A 24029-nucleotide genomic window follows, 5' to 3' on the forward strand; every position below is an offset into this window, starting at 1 on the left:
AGTTTACTCAAACACCCTAATCCTGCAGATCCATTTGGGTAACAGGCTGCCGATAGCCTACATGAAATTGAAAGTGGGAATAATCCCGAATCACCTGGCTTTGCATCATCAAATCTTGTAAAATGTGTGTGAGTGTTGGTATGACACTAATAAATGGTAATTGCCTGCTGGCCTATTCGTTTTTAGCGCTTTCTGATGGAAAAACATTCCACCCCTCATTCCACAATGAGGTTTCTTCGGTGTGTCAATCATTCAGCTCGTCCAATGCAAGCCACCGCTGGCTTGTCGTCAGCCCTGATCTCCCCTCTCACTCGATTTCACCATGGCAGGACTGGTTACACCCACCACGCTTCGCCTCCGTCATCAGCTTCTCCCGCCGACCCGAGACACATCTATTCTATAAGCACGCTCTCGAGCGACCCGCGAGCACTCGACAAGGTTCGCACATGTCGGAGAAATAAGACAGCGAAGGAGTGAGAGCGCGCGGAATGGCCACAAGGAATAGACAATTGGAGTAGTCTGTGATATTTTCTAATAGGCTACTGCTCACTCCTGATGCTATTGTCGTTACTTATACGGCAAAAGAAAGCGCTGTCTTTACTGGGGAATTAAGAGAGTGTACTGACGGCATTACTTGGAACGTCACTTCGGGCACTTCTACGTGAATTATCTTGACAGACACATTTCTCTGATTGACAGCCGACAAGTTACACTGGACTACTTGGTGCATTCTTCTCGGCCACTCCACGCGGAGTTGAGTTTCTTCACAGCCCTCCAAGACGTCTTGATCTTTTAAGTGCTTATTATAACTTAAGTATTCATTAGGCTTTTCAGCTGTGGAGAATATCGCACAAAGTCTTTGCACAAATATGATTTAATTGCCTACCAGTGTCATTTTGGATTAGTCTTGAGTGTCACAGTTGACTTTTCAAAGGGATTTCACTCTTCAGAAGGGAAGCACACCTTTCTTGTGGATACTGAGGGGAAGACAAGCTCTTGCCGTTTAAGAGTTGCGCATGCAGATGGCGCAAAGGGTAAGATCAGTTAATCACTTATTTCTGCACCAATGCAATGCCAGAGGTTATTTGTGTTTTTTCCCCCTTTACAGTATTTTTATTATTTGTTGCACGGGTGCGTAAATGCGGCCTGTAGCTTCTCAAAGTCACCATACCTCTCCTAAACTTCTTCTCCAGTACGACGAGCTGGCCCACTATGGGGGCGGAATGGACGGTGTCGGGGTTCCGACGTCCATGTACGACCCGCACGCTCCACGGCCTCTACCTCAGGTCCATCACTTGAACCATGGGCCCCCTCCTCACGCCAACCAGCACTACGGGGCCCACGCACCTCACAGCATCATGTCCAGTAGCATGGGCTCCGCTGTCAACGACGCCCTGAAGAGGGACAAAGACCAAATATATGGGTAGGTAGAGCGTTTTAATATTTATAACATAATATATTCTATATTATGTCACTATAAGATAAGCTATTCTTCAGAAAATGTTTGTTGTATAGCCTAGTTTAAACTCTGACAAAATTACCCACATCCCTGTTAAACTTTGATTATGCCAGGTTATACATTTCTGATTGTAATCAAGAATGTTTTTGGGAGTATACATATGTGGTATTTATTTAGGCTCATGTTGAAAATGAATCCAGCAGGCCAATGATTTATTTTCTTTCAAAACTGTGCTGTTGTTTTTTACAGATTTATTTGGTCAAATTAAGTATATGATGAAAAACATTCCGTGTGTCCTAAATGTTTATGAACAGCATTATTTTATATCCATAGCCATCCGTTATTCCCACTGCTCGCTCTTGTGTTCGAGAAATGCGAGCTGGCCACATGCACGCCGAGGGAGCCCGGCGTCGCGGGCGGCGACGTGTGCTCCTCGGACTCTTTCAATGAGGATATCGCCGTCTTTGCCAAACAGGTCGGTGTCAGTCAAGTCAACGCACATTAATTGCTCTCGCCTGTTTGTAAATGGCTTGTGATGTGATAAGCACGCTTGCACTTTATGCTGCCCCTGTACTTTTAACTGGCATTGATCGATTGCTCCGCATGACAGGCATGCTGAGTGATTTATGAGTAATGTGTTTTCTTAAATTAAGCGAGTGCCCTGGTTTGATCAGTAAATGAAAACATGTGAAAATGTGTGTAATTGTTATGTGCCTAATTAGTAAATCTAAACACTGACATTAGGATGTACTATTTTCCATTGGTACAGATACGTGCAGAAAAACCGTTATTTTCATCAAATCCAGAGTTGGACAACTTGGTAAGTAGCCTAGCCTATTCTTTTGGCAGAATATGCATGCTGTCCTTGAACATAAATAAACTCATATGAGTGCTGTTCTGAGTGAAACAGGCTAGTTCTGGAACTGTGCTGTTATGCTTTATTCGTCATTGGAGGCCATGAAACTCTTTGCCTAAGGCAACCTTAAAGCACTCACTCAAGGAAACGTTTCCGGCCTAATGCCAGCTATTTAAACGAGAGAAAGCCATGCAAAAATAATATCAAGGCTTGTATATTTCTCTTCTAACTTTACAGTCTTTAAATATCATGAGCATATCGCCTAATATCATTTGAAAAATAGTTGGGTTTTTTTGCGACGCTTCAGTGAGGGTGAAATTGGAGGTGCAATTGCAAGTCATCTACATCGAGCTACTCAATAATACGTCCTATTACTTCATTTTCCATTTAGATGATCCAATCGATACAAGTGCTTCGATTTCATCTTCTGGAATTAGAAAAGGTAAGTGGATGATCGAGGTATTTAACAACGATTTTTAACATCATAGTTATTTAGAAAGTCAGTTATTAAGACAATTCGTACGGATATGTTTGGTCAATTTCGGATGTGATAAGAAATCATAGGCCTATATGCATAATTAGAAATAGGCCTACATTTGCGTTTAAATTACATTTTTTTTTCAGGTGCACGAACTTTGTGATAACTTCTGCCATCGGTACATAAGTTGCTTAAAGGGGAAAATGCCAATTGACCTAGTGATTGACGATAGGGATGGATGCAAGTCTGATTTCGACGACCTCTCAGGATCATCCACAAATCTAGCAGATCACGTGAGTGTTCTTATGTTACAATATTGTTATAATATTTTTTAATAGTTTGTTTCTTATGATTTGGTGATATTTAGGCTTGTGGTGTTCCATCCGCTACTTTCTGCTCTTTATTTCCATTTAAGTGAATGTCCCCTCATTTTGCACCACCCTCTCAACATTTAAGTGCTGATATTGTAAAGGCAGTTTTATATCCCCCAAGGCCTATTTTCAGCTTTTATTTCTCCAACCACCCTTTTTAACAAATTAATATAATTTTGTTGTTGAGAAAGATTGTGTTAGAAACACAAAAGTAATTTAAGCTCTTGATGTTTTTTTTGTTTTGTTTTTTTTTTATCAAAGATTAGATTCTGAACTATTTTAATTGTTACAAAATGTCTTCACTTTTCTGGAACCAACTGTATGGTTTCCTTTAACATCAATTTAAATGTGGCACCTTTAGGATAATTCTAGTGCTGGTGATAATGATAACATTGTCACTTTTAACAACTGTGGTGGTGGTGATGATGATGATGATGATAATGACGCTTTGCCTGGTGAAGGGGCCAGGTGGTGGGGCACTGTTTGTCCCTTTCTTCCCCCCGTCCTGCCCTCTTAAGGCTTCTGATGATCTGTGTTTTATTTGCATGTGAAAGCTGCATTGTCTTTGAACTGATTAGATTATTATTGTCAGTGGGGAGGGGGGTCTTTGTAAACACAGCGCACCATAGTGGGTCCCTTACTGTTACACTTCCCTTGGCCAACAGCCCTCCCTCTGTCACGCCGACAAAGGAACTCCATTTCAAAAAAATAATGAGGCTGTGTAAAACCTTAAGTGTTTTATAAGGTGTGTCTGACCACCTTCACAAAGCCACAGAAACACACGTGTCTGCAGCCTTGCACATTTTTATATTTACCTTCATAAGAATATTAGGAGTAAGATGTAGATGTTAGTAAGAGGAAAGTCAAGGTTTGAGTTTTTTTTAATAAATGTCTTAAGGTCTTTCTAGAAATGTGAGGCTCTGTGCTGATCAACATGCTACGTGGAGAAAAAAAAACAGACGTCACTCAGCACCCTTTCTGGTTCAGAAGCCAAAGAAATATTTATTGCCTTCCTCCAGGCCTCTGCCAAATGTCCACACACTCCCTCCCCTTTACTCTTTCCTGCGTTTGCTTTCAAAGACTTATTCAGCCGCTGAATCATGCGTGCAGTGGATCAGTGTGTGTGCATAGACAGAGAGAGAGAGAGAGAGAGAGAGAAAAGAAGAGAGAGACACAGCTGTGTACGCGACTGAGGGCCTGGTTGTAGTAGACCCAGGCCAGGGGGAGGGAGAGGGTTGTCTGTGCCTGATTCTGAGGCACATTCTCCGGCAGTGCATCATCCGCCTTGTCCTCCAACGCAATAGCTCATGTAGTCCTTGTAGTTCTGCACTTGAACCCCGGAAAAACATCTTTTTTATGGCTGACCACAACTGTGTGTGTGTATTTGGGGGGTGGGGGTCCCAAAGTACACTGAATTTATGTGTGTGCTTATGTCCTCTCATGATGTGGTGAGTGTTCACCAAGGCAGTTCGTGCGATTCTTAAGCTGATAGCCGTTTTTACAACTCTGTGATGGCTTCATCCAGCAGTCTTTATGGCTGGCCTGTATTGGTCATCTTAAATCCAAAGGTCTCATCACCTGAACTCGCCGCAGCTGTCAATGTTGCTCCGTGGTCGTAACATAGTCCTTTTAGGAACCGCCTTTTCCATCTCACATTTACAGCCAGTCAGTTATCTAAACCCACTTTCTCCACATAAAAGTTTTGTGTCAGTAATCATCTAAAATGAGCTGTTCTAAGCAATCTTTTTTTTTTTTTTGAAATCCTTTTTGGTTGTTTACTGAGAGCTACATCCAATTTATATCAGTACACATTCAGCAATTTACACAATTTCCTTATTGGGTGTGATTCTTCTCATTTTTGTTGTGAGAGTGCAAATGAGCTTAATAAAGAGATATGGAGAAAAAGAAAGAGAGAGAGAGAGGGAGAGAGAAAAAGGGAGAAAGAGAGAGAGGTGGGGTGAGCACCTTTGTGGATGCCCCATGGAGACAAGCACACTGTTTTCTAATGAGGATCCAGTGAAGGGCACGCATTCATGCCGTCTTGTATTGTTGCGATGCTTATTCTGGCAGCTCTCAGGGCCCCCTTATCTGATGGCCATCCGGCAAACAGCTGACGCTAAGAGTGCTGAAGAGGGAGGCCGACTGTTTGTCTTCGGCTTGAGCCCGTCTAAGTGCCCTCGCCCCTTTGCCCAGATAAAAAACCGCCGTGCCCAAGACAGGACAGCAGTATTTGCCGGTCAGACACCAGGCGAGAGGGAGAGACAGAGAGAAGCAGAGAGAAAAAGAAGAGAGAGAGAGAGAGAGAGAGAAGTGACTGTACTGCTCTGTGCTGTTGATCCATCTCTGCTTCCTATCTCAACGCGTCTCTTGTTTCCGAGAGCCTTTTCGCCTTCTAGTGGCCACCACACAGCTGAAATCTTCTCTGGAGATCTGCTCCCAGTTGAGAGGAACAGAAGTTGAGCTTGGGGGAAAATGGTAACTAAATTGTTGGCTTGTTTTGTGGGTTGGTGGGTGATGGTGGCTGTTCTAGTCCTTTTAAGGCATTACCATACGTCACTCTGGGTGATGAGATTGTGTTGATCGTCACGCCTGAGTTTGATTTTTTATTGGTGGTGCCCTGGTGTACCGGCATCACTTCACTTGCTTTGTGTGTGACATCCTGGAGTCTTTCTTTTCTGGGCAGTTTCTCTTGACATCTAGTATAAACAGATGTGTAATGGACAACTCTAGCACTAGTGCTGCCATACCAAATTAGTCTGGCTGTTGAAATGATGCTGCAGTCTGTTTAAATGATGTTGAACTTTTGTATAAATGGCCATCCACAATGAAGACATCATTTTCTCTTTTTCATGTTGATTCATCCACTTGCGTGGTTGTGGCCCCTGGGGATCTGCTGGTGTCCATCTCTGCACCGTAGAACCCTGCAACCTGGAGAGATCTGGACGATGCACACTCAACCCCATCAGTAGGAACGCCAGGCCCTTCCAGTGGGGGCCATGCGTCTCAGAGTGGAGACAACAGCAGCGAGCTCGGTAAGGAAACAAATGTTTTGGGTTTTTTTTATTTGCAGTTTACCTAGTTTTATGATAAATATCTAAAAAGGTTAAGAATTTTTAGTTCAGCTGACCCAATAATCAAGTTTAGATGTTTCAGTGTGTAGAAAAGGGAATTAATTAGTTGTTCTCGTTGTTGCTGTGCTATTAGGTGTGGGTTGTTCCATGTTTACAAAGTCATGAATTTGTCATTCATCTGTCTTCTGAAATCACGTTTATGGCTAAATATAATCTGTGTGTGCTGGAACGTGGATGAATTCTAAACTGTGTGTTGATGCTGGTTTCAACTGTAAACATTTAAACTGTGGGGATTGGCACTGCCTTGCTTTTTTTGAACTTTGACTTGATGAAACCTATCAGGATCAAAGTGCATGTTTTGGCCCCTTTTTGAAGCTGCCTGTGATCAAAGAAGCCAAGCTGAAACATGCCCTCGCCGTAACCCCTCCACCGGCTTTTGTTTTCTTCATATTAGCATTTCTGTTTTGTTAAGTGTGTGAGCTTACGGTGGCCAGAGGTTTGCTAATTAATTTCAACACCACTTTTTGCTGTAACCTCACCATTTGGCAGTGGAGGCCTTTGGCTCTTACAGTCCAGTGTTGTTGTTTTTTGGCCAAGGAGGATATATGGTTTTCTGACGTGTTTTTGTTTTTCTCACACGTTGCCGCAGTAAAAATAGAGTTAAAAGCCCTGTTCCACTCCTGGCCCATCAGGCAACAAAAGCCAAGGCACTGACAGGAACAATAGGAGGATGCTTTGCACGACAAGAGAAATTCAGTGGGAGAAAAGAATTGCGATGCACATTCTTTTTCCACACTCTCTCTCTTTCCCTCACTCTTTCTCTCTCTCTCTCTCCCTCTCTTTTGTTCTTTACCCTTTCCGAGGGGAAGGGGATCCTACCCAATATGTGTGCCGCTGTTGCACTGTAACTCATTGTCTCTGCTGTACAAAGTGCAACCTGCTTCTGTGGCCAGAGAAATGTGTGCTATGAAGGTATTCGGGGTGCTGGAAATGCGGACTATGCCCAACAGAGAGAGAGGAAGAGCATGGGGTGAAAGGGCTTTTTTTAAACAGCAGTGGGGTGCGATGCTGGGTCCACGGCCTTTTGACCTGGGGGGGGGGGAGCGCAAAGGAGAAGGGGACAGAGAGTGACCCCCGCCAGGCCTGAAGGACAGGGACACTTTAAATACGAGTCACAGAAGGAGGAGGAGGGGGGGGCTAACCCCGGAATGATCAGAGGCCAGCTCGCCGCTCAGGGAGATCTGAGGCCGGCCAACCTGCTGCTTCTCCTGGGGCCACTTTGGCTTGTTTTCTCTCTGTCCCCACCACACCCCCCTTCATCTCTTTATCATTCAGGAGCTGGTCAAAGTAAACGCTTTTAGCATCGGAAGTGAAAAGAGAGGGGAAGGTGTGGCGGAGGGTGAAGGGGTAGGGGGTCGGGTTGACGCCAGCAGCCCTCGGTCGAGTTCAGAGGTAGTTCGGAGGGGGAGGTGGGGGGTGGAGGGGTAGGGGGTCGGGTTGACGTCAGCAGCCCTCGGTCGAGTTCAGAGGTAGTTCGGAGGGGGAGGTGGGGGGTGGGCTTCAAAAGCACCTGCTAGCGTTAGGGGGGCAGCTTTTGTTTTGCACACACACACGCATACACACCCGTGAGCCACCCACACCCTCTCTCCCCGACTGGGTCCTGTACTGTTAACAGCACCAGGAGGGAGAGGGAGGCAGTTTGCACTGGTTTCCTGGGAGACATGGTGAAGCTTCTTCCCATGGAAACCCCTTCAGTGGTTTAGCTGTGGTCAGTTGTGTGGTGGCGACTGTATCTATGGTTGCACAGCTTATCATCCCCCTCTGGCTTCTCTCTCTCTCTCTCTCTCTCTCTCTCTCCCGCTCTTACTCCTGCTCTCTCTCTCTCGCTCTCTCTCTCTCTCTCTATATATATATATATATATATATATATATAAAATCTCGGTCCATTGTGGCCAGTGGTTTTTGTTTTACTAAAACCTCAGTTACATCATTGATCAGGAGGGTGTGTGTGTGTGTGTGTGTGTGTGTGTGTGTGTGTGTGTGTGTAGGGTGGGGTGGATGGGTGGTGGTGGTGAGCTAACGGGGCTAGAGCCATGCCAAACATTTTTGGTCGGGGGTCGCAGTGTCAGGAGGGGCAAAGGAATGCTCATCACAAAGGCCAAAATAAAAACAAAAGGGAGAAGAGTGAGAATTTTCCGCCCCTGCACACTCCTTTACAAGTTAAAAACTCAGATAAAGGCGACAGGAAATCTTTCAGCCCCTTTTTGTCAAGAGGCAGTTTGTTGAGTGTAGATTATAGCCCTCCTTCCAACACATGGTATTGCATTATGGAACCACAGACCATAGTAAACAAGCCTTTATACACACAGTGAATGCAGTGTGTGTGTGTGTGTGTGTGTGTGTGTGTGTTGGGGGGGGGTGGTTGAGGGTTGAAGGGGTGGTGGCGGTGTGTGTGTGTGTCTGTGTGTGTGTGTGTGTGTGTGTGTGTGTGTGTGTGTGTGTTGTTGACAGAGTCAGGTGCATTTTTAGACCGTGCGCGACTGGCAGGATAATCACCCTATCTGTCACAGCCTGTGGCGTGAGCAGTGCGCAGTGTAAAGAAGCATCCCCGGTGATAGATTGAGGTCGCGACAAGCTCATTAGGCAGGCAGAGAGGGTGCGCTCGGCGTTCGGCGCTCCGCGTACTGGGTGGCACTTATCAGTTCGGCTAGCCTCCCTCTGTCTCCAGGACATCTTGCCACAGGCAGCACAACGCTGCACTGCGTGCCATAGCCTCTGCCGCTGCGTGCCATAGCCTCCGCCGCTATGCTATCAGCGCCACCTTCCCCTGCAGCCAAAAGATAACGGGGGGGGGGCAGAGAAGCCTCTATTTGATTTTTTATGACTTCTTAAGGTGGGAGAGGCCGCACAGGGCATCACTTTAGTGCTGTACACTTTTTGATCGCCTGAGACCCAATCTATTTTTTATCACCGCGGCATCACCATGCATGTTGTCCTGTGTATGTGTACCTTGAGAATAAGATGGGGGGAGCACAGAAGGTGAAAGAAGGGAAGGAACAGAGGAGGGGTGGGTGTGTGGGGGGGGGGGGGGTGGGTGTTGGTGGAGAGCCTCTTTTCCATATCTTAGGGTGCTGTTTTTCTCCCCAAACTGCCGGGGGGCACAGTCCAGCCTTCCCCGAGGCAGTGGCACCCCCCTCTGCGTCACACGCGAGAGAACAGCAAAGAGAGAGATAGAGAGAAAGAGAGGGAGAGAGGGAGAAAGGGAGGGAGGGAGGGAGAGAGAGAGAGAGTGGACAGCCAGCAGGCCACGGGCAGGCAGGCTGGCTGTGGGAGCCCTGCCCAGCCGCCCCTTCCAGAGTGCACAGTCACACAGGCTGGATGGGCCCATGTTGCCAGGGAACAGTCAGAAGCGATTAGCGTTGGGTAGGATCTGCCCTGCGGCCTTCCCTCTCTGGAGCACCGAGAAGGGAGATGGTGGAGAGAGGGAGAGAGAGAGGGAGGAGGAGAGGGAGAGAGAGAGGGAGAGAGAGAGGGAGGAGGAGAGGGGGTGTTACTGTGGCTCCTCTGCAGATGTAATGAGGATCTTTCTTCTCCCTGTTTCCCTTTGGTTCTCTTTCTTTCATATTTTCTTTCTCTCTTTGTCTTTTCTTTCTCTCATGGCTGTGTTCTTTGAGCTATTGCCAGTTGGAAATTTGTTTTAACTTTGGTGAAACTGAGCTGTTCATGATAAGCAAATAATGCCTAATTTGCAGTGTACTTCAATTGAAAACCAATAGCTGCCAAACAAGACCCACCTACATAAAGTCAAACAAAACTCTCAGTTATCTGATCTGCTTTAAAATGTCAGATGTACTTTCTTGATATCCTGCCATTTTAAGTAACAACAGTAATGGTGTAGTTATATGCTCAGACATGGAGAATTGCAAGTGGATGTCTAAGGGCGATGCTCTCTGGCCTGTCCTTGACTTGGACTTGATTACACCATCATCCAGGCCTAAAAGCGTTGTCCCCCTCTCCTCCCCTCTCCTCTTCTCTTCTCTCCTCTCCTCTCTATCCCCATCTCAAATCCCCCAATGCCCCTATTGCCCCAGCCAACTCCGCCCCTGCCGATTTGAATGTCATTATTCATTAGCTGCAATATTTATGCGTGAATATGGTGCATATAGGCGCCCTTTGATTGATGCATCCCCAAAAACAAGGAGACATGCCAGGGTGAATCTTAAGAAAAGTAGGGTTCCTGTCACGCCCTGAGGGAGGAGTCTCTCAGATGCATTATTCACACGCCCTCCAGGCAGGCTTTCAAGGCATCTACACCCTCAGGGCAAGAAAAATAACCATGACTGTTAAAAGTAAATCATCTCTGCTGATGCACAATTAATGGTGGGATGGAGAGATAGAAGGAAAGATAGAGGGAGGGAGGGAGAGAGGGAGGGAGGGGGATGGAGGGATGGATGGAGATGGAGGGTCAGAAGGAGTGAGGTTGTTCATGGTCGGGATGAAAGAAAGGAAGCCTGAGTTTAGACAGACCTCCTGTCTGGATGCAAGTCTCCATGCAAGTTTCCCTGCTGACATCAAACAAGGTCAGGTGCTAAGCAGAGTGCTAAGGGAGCAGACCTGTGAAGGTCTTTCAGATGTTGCCCATACATGGGGAGTTGAGAGGGAGAGCAACTGGGGCACAAAGCATACGTTCTGATCCTGTGAAGCGTCTGGTTCCGGTACCAGTCCGGCTCAGGTGTGGCGTGGATCCGGCAGCTCACCAGTCTATCCCCCACGGGCTCATATAGGACAGTGCAACAGCAGAGGAAGGCGAGTGTCTTCGCCCATAACAAGTAAAGCTGTGTTGTTTTTCACCGCTCTACACCATCTCATTAGCCTCTCTCTGTGTGTGTCAGTTATTTATTTATTTGTTTATGTTTTTTTCTTTCCTTCTTCCTCATATTCATCTTCTGCTTCTTCCTTCATTACACATCTGAAGAAAGCCCTTTTTCGCTCTCTCGCCATCAAGCAACAAGCGAGGCATCGCACATCAAAAATTCCCTTTATTATGATCCTGTTCCGAGTCTTACACGAGGCCGCATTATGTCAGTCGCTCAGGCTCGACGTTCATTACCTCGCGTCAAACACGCCGCTCACATTGAATTAATAAGACGAGAGTGTGGAGCGCTTCCCATCGCACTCTCTCTCTCTCTCTCTCTCTCTCTCCCAGCTCTCTTCATCGCTCTCTTCGTACGGCTATACAGGAATCGGGAAGGGGGGGGGGGGGGTTGGATTGGTGGAGGAGGGATTTTCACGTCTTGTGTTTTTTTTTTTTTTCGTGGCGCCCTCGCGACTTGCTGGGCCCTTCAGTGTCCATTTGCCGTGATTTGGAGTGATGGCGCCAAATCAACGGGGGCATTCCAGAGGTGACCTCTCTATCTCTCTCTCTCTCTTTTCACTCACTCTCTCTCTCTCCTCTTGTTGTCTACCCCAGGAGACGGTATGGAGAACAGCTTGGCATCGCCGGGCACGGGCGATGAGGATGACCAGGACAAGAAGAGGCAGAAGAAGCGTGGCATCTTCCCCAAGGTGGCCACCAACATCATGCGGGCATGGCTCTTCCAGCACCTCACGGTAAGAGGAGAGCTGCCGCACAGACGGACACTGTCTGTCTCCGTTTTAAGCCTCTTTCTCACCTCACCTTGCTCTCTGTTTCTCCCTCTGTATCCCCTCTTTCCCTTCTTCCATCAGCTATTTGGTTTCATTCTCCATCGCTGTGCCTTCTATTTCATAAATCTTTCATTGTCATTGCTCATCCTTTTTTCTTTCCTTTATCATTCCCTTTCTCTCTGTCTGTCTCTCTTTCTTCCTCTCGTCCATTAGGCCTCCCTTTCTCTCTGACCTCCAGCCTGACGTGTTCCTCTCTGTCACTCTCGTGGCTTCTGCCTCAGTGATCTGAGGGAGGGCTAGCATTAGGACAGCGTTAGGACAGCGTTAGGACAGCGTTAGGACAACGCTATCTATTTTTGTTTCCCTTCCTCCCACACTTATTTTTATCACTGCAAAAGGACCCCTTTAGGTGCTCTAAAATGATGCCTAGAGCCGATGTTCACATCCTTAAGAAACTACACACCCCTCACGTGAAGTGTTAAACATCCACACTGCTCCCAAACGCCTACCACCCATGACCACATTACCCCCATCGTCAACAACAACACAGTACATCCTTTTATCCGCAGAAACATAGCACTCGTTCTCCCCCTTATTTCCTCTACTTCCAGGTCCCTCTACCCCCCCCCTCTCTCTCTTTTTCCTGGAGGACCCTGCTGGCCTTAGATGTTTTTGCGAGTTGCCTTGAATGGCACCGGGCCGTTGAAAGGCCCACACAGGTCTCGTATGCCGCATTAATTCCTTCCTTTTTTTTTGCCTGGGCCCACACCTTTATATTTCCCTGTGAAAAGAGGGGGTTAATTGAATTATCCCCTCTCTGTTCCCGGCCCCTTTCACTCTAATTTGTTAAGCAGGAGTGTTTCCCATTGCAGGGTGTGTCGCTGAAAAGTAAGTGAGGGGACTCGGGGCTGCCCCTGAATGGCGCGCTGCAACACCCAGGCGATCAAGCATTCATTTGGGCTGTAAGAGAGAGCTGAATGGAGTGGGATTACGTTTTGTCCAGCTCCACTGTGAGCTACGGGACGAGGGGTGAGGGTGGTGGTGGGGGGGGGGGCTTTCAACATATGGTCTTAGTGCTGCAGCTTTTGTGGCCTATTCTGAGGTTCGGTCGAAAGAACTACACCCCCCTGTCCCAACCCCAGCCACTACCACCAGTCCCTAAAATAACCCCCAGAAAGGGCTGAAAAACTGGGGTGTGAGGGAGTTTAGATTCAGGTTAACACCGTTTTAACTGTTGGGTTTGTGCCAAATATTCATGGAGGTCTCCTCCACAGGAGAAGTAATGATAATGAAGCATGTGTAACTGAAATATTTACAGTGATGCAAATTAAATTTCGCTTGATAGACAGAGAGAAAAAGAGTAAAATTTAGGCATCACAAATGTGTTCTTTTTTTTCTTTCCTGACTTTCATTGCATGTCTCGTCTTATACATTTGGAGTGTTTCTCTAAATGTGGTTTCTGGCTTACAGAATCAACATGAGGATAAAATTCCATCTGTTTTTACAACCTCCATCAATCAGTTACTTAACACACTCTTGTTGAATGTTCCTTACCTCGATCACATAAACACAGCACTCCAACAAATGCTGAGAAAGACACTGATTTGGTGATCAGATGGAGTGGTTTGTTAGGTGAGCTGCCTCGGCGTTGGTGGAACTCTCTGCGGTGTTAGTGTAGTCGCCGGGGTGCAGGGAAAGGGGGTGGAGCGTAGCATCATCCATCACTCCAGTGACAGGCTCCAAGCTGGGAGGCCATCATTAGCGGCAGAGTTGGGCTTTGTCACCCTCTGTGTGTGTGTGTGTGTGTGTGTGTGTGTGTGTGTGTGTGTGTGTGTGTGTGTGTGTGTGTGTGTGATGGTGTGTGTGGGAGTGAGAGAGAGAAAGGCCCCTGTTTAAAATGGAGTGCTCAGAAGCTCATCCCTCACCGGCAAACGGCAGGAGGTGGCTGCGGCCCTGACAGCGCCCGAAATGGGCGCACGCCCACGACCCTGTGCTCGGAACACCGTCACCTCTGTCTGCCATCTGCCACCCCAATGCCCCCGAACAACCCCCCACACCCCCCTCTCACACACACACACACACACACACACACACACACACACACACACACACACACACACACACACACACACACACACACACACACACACACACACACACACACACACACACACACACACACACACACCACCATCCTCCCTCCACCCGCCTCCCCAGTGTCACACAAGGCTCGGGGGCCAGGGGGGCCACAGCAGGGCAGGCCCCATTCGGGGCCCCAACAAAGGCCGCCATTGTCCTCCCATTGTTTTTTATGTATCATTCGTCAAATAATGTCAAATAATGTCAAATAATGTCAAACAATGCCGCGCACTCTCAGCCAATGGCACGGCGGGGACATGGCCAGATCGGCGGCAGGCATATGGGAGGCCCGGAGCGAGTTACGGAGACAGAGAGAGAGAGAGAGCGAGAGAGAGCGAGAGAGAGCGAGAGAGAGAGTGCGGATAGAAGCCTGTCATCGGGGCCACCGATGTCATTTCCTGAGACCCATTCTCAGCTGCCAAAGACTCGGTTTCAACTCGCTGCTGCGCTGATTGCATGTTATGTTTTTGTGGGCCAGAACGTCATTAAGGAGACATTTCTGTTTTAGAGAGGGGAGGTTTGACATTGTTCTTATGTGGTTCTCCTCTTCTTTTTGGCCCCCCACAGCACCCGTACCCCTCTGAGGAGCAGAAGAAGCAGCTTGCCCAGGACACAGGGCTGACCATCCTACAAGTGAATAACTGGTGAGTGACCTCTGAACTTGTGACCCTGCCTTCACAGCTAGCCTCCTCCCATCCCTTGCCTTCTTGTCTTTTATCAGCTTTTATCATGGCACACATTCTCCAGCCCTCTCCTCACCCACCCGCCCCCACACACACACACACACACACACACACACACACACACCGTCAGAGTCAAAAGGCAGTGTCACTGCTGCTACATAAGCCTCTTATGAAGAGGTCACTCACAGACCAGAGACCCGGATATCTACGAAGCTCCTATCAGTGATACTGACAGAGATTGCATGACATAGCCAGTGGGTGCATTTCTGAGGGAACTCAGGGTGTTATCTGGAAATGCCTGAGGAACTGGTGGTTGTGTTGAGTTCCCAGGCAGAACAGGAACCCATGGTGTCATGGATATTTTCACCCATTGGGTTGTTCTTATTACTGGTAAAGGAGTGTCTGAAATGATCATATCATTGAGGAAGGAAAAAGATTAGGTTATTAGTTTAATGTGGTAGTATATAGTTACCCAAGCAGAGAAGACTGTGTTTAGACTCGTCAATAATAAATCAAATTATCATATCAGACTTTTTCTATGAGAACATTCACCTTAAATTCTCTTTAGTGATGGGTTTTATGAGCTTGTAATGAATTTCCTTTTGTAGGTTGAAGGCTGAATAGTAAATCACGCTTCAAAATAAAATCGTCAGATAAAACGCCAAATTAACCGTAACAACTGTATGTATCAGTCGGTGATAAAGCACCCCGTAATTTCACGTAGCATTAAAGAAAAACTGCTACGGTTGAGTAACCTTTGTCAAGTCTTCACTGAAGTGTCTGTCCTCTGGATCAGACGCAGCATGCTCTTCCCCTCAGAAAATGAGTTATTTGAGGAGACCATCAGCTGTCTAGCCCTCAGGCCATCAGTGCGTTTAATAATCATGTTATAATGTTAGCATTAAGCTAAGTTCACTGAGGGTGTCATATGGCAATACGAAACGTCTGTGTCTGAGGCACTTTCATCCCAAAGGTCTTAAGGTAGCAAATCTGCAGTTGAAGCAACATTATTCGATTGACATTAAAGATTTTCTACACAGTGGTCGGATAAATAAATTGAATTGTGTGACTCAATAATGTTTTCTTGGATCTCTCCAGGTTCATCAATGCCAGAAGAAGAATAGTCCAACCAATGATTGACCAGTCCAACAGAGCAGGTAATTTCTTTTTTTTCCAGTAGTAACCCACTCCACTGGCTTCACTCTGTACTTCTCAGATGTTCTCTGCAAATACCCAAGTCTGTATTGATTTTAATTCTGGACACATTTACTCCTCCAGTGAGCCAGGGATCAGCTTATAGCCCTGACGGCCAGCCCATGGCGGGCTATGTCCTAGATGGCCAGCAACACATGGGCATTCGACCAGCTGGTAAGATCATCCTTCTTTACCACTCTCAAACACAGTTTAAGCTGCAGTCCTAGATTACAATCAATCACACTTCTTTGTCAAATTCACCAAATTCTCCTAACGTTCATCTAAATGTAGACCTATTGTGTGACATGATTGTGAGTGCTAAAAAACTCCTTTGATAAGAAACTGTACATGCTAAAAGCCTTCTTTATAGTCATCAGGATCTGCTGTGTGTGTTAACTCTGTGCTCCTCTGGCGGTTGTTGTCCTGCAGGGCCAATGGGTGCCATGGGGATGAACATGGGCATGGACGGGCAGTGGCACTACATGTAAACCCTCCCTCAGCCCTTTCCAAGCTTGACGTGAGGACCTGGTGGAGTACGTATTACCTCAATTCAATTTCCAATCTCCCTAGCATTAGCATTGCCCTCTCCCCCTCCTCCTCCTCCTCCTCCATCTATAACAGCTTTCACTCTATTCCTTTTTCCATTCCTCCCTATTTCTTTCTCATCTCATTTCCTCCCCGTCTAACGCTCCCTTTTTTCTTTATTCTGTGTGGGCACACTCTACAATCTTATTAAGAGTCTGGTAATCCTCCCTTACGCCACCCCCCACACCTCCAACCACCTTCACCATGAGTACCACCAACACCCCCATCTCTCTACCATTCTCTATCAGCCGGCTCGGCAATGCTGACAGTTCACAAATCAAGACGTATGGGCCGCCAGAGGCACCGGGGCATGGAGAATTTTATTTAATACCCACACTGCACTGCTCAATGAGCCACACTATAATGACACTTACCTTGATTAATAGGGCTCTTTATATGTAAATAGGTGCTGCCTTCGCTGTGGCTCCCCCACCCTTTGCTCCTTCCTGTTCCCGGCTTCTGGTGCTGGAGCTAGCGTTAGCGTTAGCACGGGTCTTCCTGCTGATCATAATTCTCAGCGCTCGCTAATGAAGTCCCGAAATAAGCGGGAGAATGCGGCATGGGGCCCCATTTTAAAGTGGACCCATAGAGACATCATGTGCTCAACCTGGATAAATGCAGACTAAATCATTTTCGCAGACGATTGAATCGGGCCGCTTTTATTGGATTATCATTGACCAGTTACTGTAATGGCCTCGTAAGCGGGGGATGTTTTGCGCTCCTAATTTCATCTTTGGCAACACCATATGCTGATTGTGTCACTAAATTATCGCAATCATTAAATGTGGTGTTTTGGCATAATAGTGTATGCAGTGGCCCATTCAGTGATGGCCTATACCATGCAGGACTGACTTATGTCTGGTAACATCTACAGATTTGTGTTTTGCTTAGACAGTTGGACTGCAGTTCCAGGTCTGCTAATTAACTGCCATCTCATGCAATAACCAGCTAGCTCAAGCATTACATGAATACAGCTTATACGCATCCCAATGCCATCCGTTCACAAGCACACAAGCATGTCTATATACACCATACGGCCATTCACAGCATTATTTGGAAATAATTGTAGCAGATACTGAGTATATGTCCACTGTCATATGAGTCGTACCATGCGTCAGGCAATGTCATATGTGTATTTACAGTATACTATGTGCATGGTCTCTGTACTTACAGTAGAACGTCCCAGCAGCACGCTGCCGGGGTAGAACATTAATGGTCATGGAGCAGAGTGTCTAACTGCTGTATTTCTATTTTCTTTCAGGTGTCTGCAGTTCCCTCAGGGAAAGCTCCTCCCTCCATGGCCAGTGGTCCAATGAGAAGCCCGATCACCTTGTCACGACCTCCGACCTCCACTGATTCGACCAAGCTCACAGACAGTCACAGTCTTCCTGGAGCACGACAACAGACTTGACCCGTGTCCCCACTTCCACACCCAGCTCCACCTCCACGTCCACGGACCACCACCGACCCCCCCCAGCCTCTACTGAGCCCTGTCCTCACTGTCTCCTACCTGGGCCCAGCAAGAGGACTCCCTCCCTCTCTCTCCTGCCTTCCTGCTCGCCTTCCCCTGCTCCTCTGGACATCCACAGCTACAGCAGCAGAGAGCCCAGCTCGTAGCAAAATGTGTACAAATAAAAAAAGACAGAAGACTTTTCACTATGAAAATATTCCTTCAGAAAAGAGGAATAAAAGCTGAGATGACCTCTGGTGATTATTTGGAGATGGAGGATTTCTTCTGGTTTTTGTTTTTCCCTTTTAAATTATTTATTTATTTTTTACGATAAGATGGAGCACGAGGACCAGAATTTCCTTGCACTTTTTTTCTTGACCACAGACCAGCTGACACACAGCGAGCTCTCTTTCTTTCTTAATCTCTCTCTCTCTCTCTCTCTCACACACACACACACAAATTATACCATGAACACACATGCACACACACACACACACACACACACACACACACACCATCACATTACTTTCTTAAGGGAACCACTGTGGAATACAAAAAGAAATGCCCCTAAATTTATGATAAATGTTAAAGTGATCTGTTTCCCTTTTTTCTTTCTTGAATGTGTATACAGTATATTGTTTGTAAAATATAATAGCCCTTAGAGTTTCTCCCCTCCCACCCTGACAAAAGGACTAAAGTCAGACTGAAGAGATGGCCATTTACTGTTATCTCAAGATGACCTTTTGTGAAACTCTATTGCCCCCACACAGGATTCACAATTCTATTTTGATTTTGTTTGGTTTTGTTTCTGTCTTAAAAATGTTATAGACAGATAATTGTGACTGACAGGGTAAAGATGGACTACGTGTAGATAGCTTGGGCTAGTCATGTCAAAGAGGACAAGCTTGAGAACTCCTTGAGAATTAAAGTAAATGGTGAAATGCTTGGGGATGTGTTAGAAGTATTGATGTAAATTTTGATCCAGTCAATCTAGTTTTATTTTATTGTTCTGTCAGGTAAATGTTTGTTGATGTCAACTCCTCTCCCCGTCACTGTACACGCTCTTTTTATTCTCCCTCGGCAAAGAGAGTTTGTCTTTTAAAAACATATTTCTATGAATTCATCTGTGACTTTTTCTCGTAATAAATACTTCGTTTTTCATACCAAGGGTATCTGTTGATGTAAAATGAAATGTTGGTACGATTTACCTCATTCGAAACATTAATGCATTAAGATATGCTTCCGCATTGTGTTTATTATGGTAAGGCCGGGTTGAAGGGGGAAATGGCGCACGACCATTTTAGATGTATAGGCCTAATACGCTCATGGTAAATTCAACTTCGCCCATATATCTAAAAGCACAATGTCAAAGCGTAGCCTAGATAACAAAAACGTTTTCTCTTTGAAAATATATTTAGCCTGTATGAATTAGGCCTACATTGCCTGGCCATAGTGGAACAACAGTAGTATTTAAATGAGGACAAACGGTCCATTTTCCAACTATTTTTCTTTGCTTTGTAAAAAAAAAAACATCCACACAGGCGGATTTAAAATTGCAAGGCCCTAGTGGTTTATGAAGATCACTATACGGAAAAGTTTTCCGTTTCAGCAGACTTCTTGTACGACTTAAGATGACGGGCGTGATGAATGAGCAAGGCGAACTAAAAATAAGACACAGTAGGCTAGACTAGCTAGAGCTTCAAACTTAACCGAGAAGAACACGTCATTTTACATTCCAGTCATCTGCGCTTACTGTGCATAGCTTAGGCTACTGTAGCCTCCCTACATTACATGGACTTATCCCTTTTAAAATGTGGATTATCCAATGTCGTGCAGGTTATTTTACAGTTGTAAATATGAGATAAAAGTAAGCTTAAACAGGATAGGAAAAATATAATTTAGTAGAGAATAACTCCACGAGGACATTTGCCTGTGGTGTACAGGTTTTCGGGTATTTTGGCTTTTCAGGTTGAATTGCCCCACATTTCCTATATCTTCTCCACAAGGTAGAGGGCCAAAAAGTACCGCAGTTCGGTGATCATTTATCAATGTCAGCTGCGTAACGATCTTCTGTGCAGTATTGATGAGAGGAATTACATTAGCGCTAAAGGAGAAACCCATAGGCACAAAGAAATGTGCAATAACGCCAGGCCCCATGTCTCATGCATTTTCTCCCCTATAATACAATTATCTTATTTTCTTTCTTTCTCATTTCTCTTTCATTTTTTTCTTTCGGTCTTTAATTCCATATAGACCCAGTTGTAGTCTCAGTTATTCCCACGAATGAAAAAAAGCGCAATAAAAAATGTAGAATTATATTATTTTGTATTTTTAATAATAATAAGAGAAAACGATCGTACTGGTTAAGCAACATTGAGATTATTCTCAATTTTAAATACCATGCAATGCCATATGTTTTTTTCCCCTTTTTTCCAAAACGAAATGGCATGACGAATTCAAAGTTATAGCACGCGTAATTACCCCTAGGTCTAATGTCACATCATATGTTCGCTACATCCAAGGCTATACAGTGAGCCTTGCAGACAAAAATAGATAGGTCTATGTTATTGTTTCTAACAACGCTTTTTTATTTTATCCTTAAGATTTGCAGTTTACTAAAACTATTATAACAAGTTAATAACCCGGTGCTATACATGCGCCTACAATGACGAGCATTTTTATTAATCATGACCATTATTTTATCATAATTATCATAACGAAGAGGAATCTAAAGATAATACATTTAGATTTAAGGGGGTATGGATGGGTGACATTAAACCACAAGCAAATAGGTCTGTCTTTATTTCTATCAGATAGCCTGTATTTTTGTATTATTACAATGTATTTGAGACCAGTTTTTAAAAACTGTCGTTTGCTAAAAATGCTTCTTATACCCTGAATATGCCTTACAAAACCAAGAGCTTAATTTTGCAGTAAAATCATTTTGTAATTCCGAGATGACATAAGTGAACTGTCTGCTGCACCGTGATGGAAAGCCCTTCCCAGAGTATGCTATTCGAGTGTATTCCGTTTCAGTGTAATGCATGCAGGCTATTTAGATACACAAAATCTCAAAGTATGGCCTCGGTGGCGGTGCCGGAGATAAATTTGTTTTGAAGGCTGCCGGAAACCAGCGCATATCTAAATGAAATATGGGTCATCCTTCCCGCAGTATACGGAATCACGTGGGAGCAGCAGTCATCTTCGGAAGCTCTTGCAGTCACGGGCGTATAGAGCGTGGTGAAGAACACTGACCCTGTCCGTGTTGTCAACTGCCTGCCCGTGTGATGCATGTATACAAAGCAATCCATCAGTCATACGGGCAAGTATTGATCATCATGTCTTAAATGTAAGCTTCATCATTTACTTATTTTTGTCTTATGCAGGAAAAAAGTCCTGCTTTTCATTCCCTCATTTTCTTCATTTTTTTCTTTTGAGCATTTTTCATCTTCTTGTTTGATCTTGTAATTTTCAATTACTGTCATTCTGTAAGGTCTGCTTATTCAAATATACACGCCAGTCCAAGTATGTCCACTTGACTGACAGAAAGTGTGTGTGTGTGTGTGTGTGTGTGTGTGTGTGTGTGAGAGAGAGAGAGAGAGAGAGAGAGAGAGAGAGAGTGTGTGTGTATGTGCGTGTGAGTGTGTGAGACAGAGAGAGAGAGAGAGAGAAAGACAAAGTGAAAGATGCTGATACAGTTATTCCATGCAATATAAGACACTAGTAGCGAGTAGCTTTGGAAATCTAAGTCAAACCCACAAAGTAAGACACTCCTGCGTAAATGGATAGCAACTAGCCTACACAATTAGCCTAATAACCACAGCATGTCATCACAATATCCGCTGATCATATAATTGATAACTACTGACCTGCCAACGCCATGTAATTAATGCAAAGACAGTTTGCAGGAACTGTAAAGATGACAGTCGTTTAGAGAGAACACCTATATACCTACACCTACAACACACATCTCCATTTTGGAAATCTGAGTGACGGGCCCAGTTGAAACAGCTGAGTCGAGATTGTCAAACTCAATCTGCGCTGTGTATATCTTATTTCCTCCTGAATCTCAAGGCAGTCGTTTGGCGAGCTGGAATGCAGTCGATGGATGTTTATTCCCCTCAGTGCTATGGCTGTCTGGGAGCGATGGCTGTTTAAATTTGGGATCGGGGGCGAAAAAATCAGGTGGAGAGGCTGGCGCTAGGGAGACCACTCGTCAGATTTATTTACAGCAATACGTGCGCCAGGGGGTCAGGGGGCAAAGTTGAGCAAGGGGCCAAAAGAAGAGCTTGGTGGGTGCTTGCGCTGATCGCCGTGTTTAACGTGCTTGGAACCCTTACGGCAGGCTTTCCCAGAATCTCATGATAACTCTTCTGATACCCTGTGCATATATGTATATGTATATGCATATGCGCGCGCGCGCGCGCGTGTGTGTGTGTGTGTGTGTGTGAGAGAGAGAGAGAGAGTATGTAAACATAAGGGGCTATGACTTCAATGACTTCATTCTGGAAAATTAGCCCGAGGAGAAAGAAATATACTTGCACTTCAAAAGTATTTACTTATATAAAATGTCCTCATGTGAAGATGAGGTTTCTTCATATGGAGGACAAGACGATAATTTAAAACAAGCTCAAATGGCCTCCAACTATACCACACATATATGCACCATCACCAATACCAAACGAACGAAACAAAAACAGTCATAAAAACAAACAAACCATCAAACAGAAATGCAAACAACCAAATTAAAAACATGTTTGGATGGCATGAACCCAGTGTTTGCTTCACTCTGGCGCAACCACATTTCACTTCCAGTAACGATCAGCTGGAGAAGGATCCGGACAGTCACGCTGGACAGTGGGCTCGCAGTACCGGCCTGAGCGCGCAAGAATTGAAGTGACACATGTCGGTCCAGGTTTTTTCACCTGACAACTTTATTTTCACTTTTCTACAGATGCCTGACAGCCACACACGCGACTCTTGGCGTACATCGCGGGGCTTCTGATAACTGCTTCTGACGGCTTATTTACTTACAGCGCACTGATTCTGTGAACAACTCAGATGCTTTTTTTTTTGGAGTGGAGGTGGGGGTTGGGACCGATTTTGTGTTTGTCATGTCCATCTTGAGCAAAACTTAATTTTGTTTCTGAAGAGTTGTGCCAGGACATCATCCGCTACCTCACTGATTTCACTGTCATCCAGTCATCATTATTTTCAAAGCAAAACGTCACCTGAGAGGTACTGAAATGTATTCGCAGTTGCTAGGTTTTCCAGTCTGTCTTGTATTTGCATACTATTTATCCCTGTTGGTAGCTTCAATGGCACCGTGTTCGAGTACCTATTTATCAAGATATGTTTACATTAGCAAGCAGGGTAAAACCTAATTGCTACCATATGTGAACCTGTTTAAACGGAGTATGTGTTGACAAATTAGATATCGTGTATCAGTACAAATTAATGATAAATTATGGTTCAAAAGGTCGAGCCCAATATCCACAGCTCAAGCATGACTTTAATTATAAGACTATTTTGTTTGGTTACAACTGTCAAAAACACTTACACTTTAAGATGGAGGAGTATTGAATGTGAAATTAATTCAGCATTTGAAGCATCATTACAAATCTAATTGTTTATTCTGGCTATTCACAGTTTACAGCCCACCTACTTCACACAAGGACTTGAAAACAAACATTGCTCAGAAATAAACAATCGCAGATGTAAACCTTGCTAGTTTTATTCACACATAATTTACTCCACATACAACCATCCAAGGGCTCTTGCACAAGCACTCCATGATGTGTGGTGATATTATATTAAAAGGGTCTATCAATGAAAATAAGAAATACTAAAAAAGATGGCATTCTAGCTAGCCCTATCGGGATGTGGCCTTGATCTGGCCCTGGTCCGGTGTGGGGCCCGAGGAGCAGGGGGGCAATAAAGTGGAAAAAGCCCCAGACGTAACATAAACTCACTCAGGGGCCAAACCGAGACGTGACCTCTCCCTTTCCTGTCCTCCCCTTCAGGTCGAATGTGAGCAAGCCAGCGAGCAAGCGAGTGAGCACAGCGAGTGTATGGTGTGAGACCTCACCCAAACATC

The 24029-nt window shown here is 45.3% G+C and overlaps 1 protein-coding gene across 1 annotated transcript; it reads left to right on the top strand.

Annotated features, from left to right (window-relative positions):
- The first annotated feature begins 372 nt into the window (after positions 1-372).
- meis2b (Meis homeobox 2b) lies at positions 373-19095 on the top strand. The gene is made up of 13 exons (XM_048251321.1): positions 373-1034; positions 1194-1423; positions 1793-1934; positions 2229-2279; positions 2707-2757; positions 2940-3086; positions 6082-6196; positions 11706-11845; positions 14588-14664; positions 15802-15860; positions 15982-16071; positions 16327-16430; positions 17744-19095. Exons 1-12 carry the CDS (start codon positions 1017-1019, stop codon positions 16383-16385), a joined length of 1179 nt encoding a protein of 392 aa, XP_048107278.1. The 5' UTR covers positions 373-1016; the 3' UTR covers positions 16386-16430; positions 17744-19095.
- The last annotated feature ends 4934 nt before the right edge of the window (positions 19096-24029 follow it).

Source organism: Alosa alosa, chromosome 8 (assembly GCF_017589495.1).
Source record: "Alosa alosa isolate M-15738 ecotype Scorff River chromosome 8, AALO_Geno_1.1, whole genome shotgun sequence".
NCBI lineage: Eukaryota > Metazoa > Chordata > Actinopteri > Clupeiformes > Clupeidae > Alosa > Alosa alosa.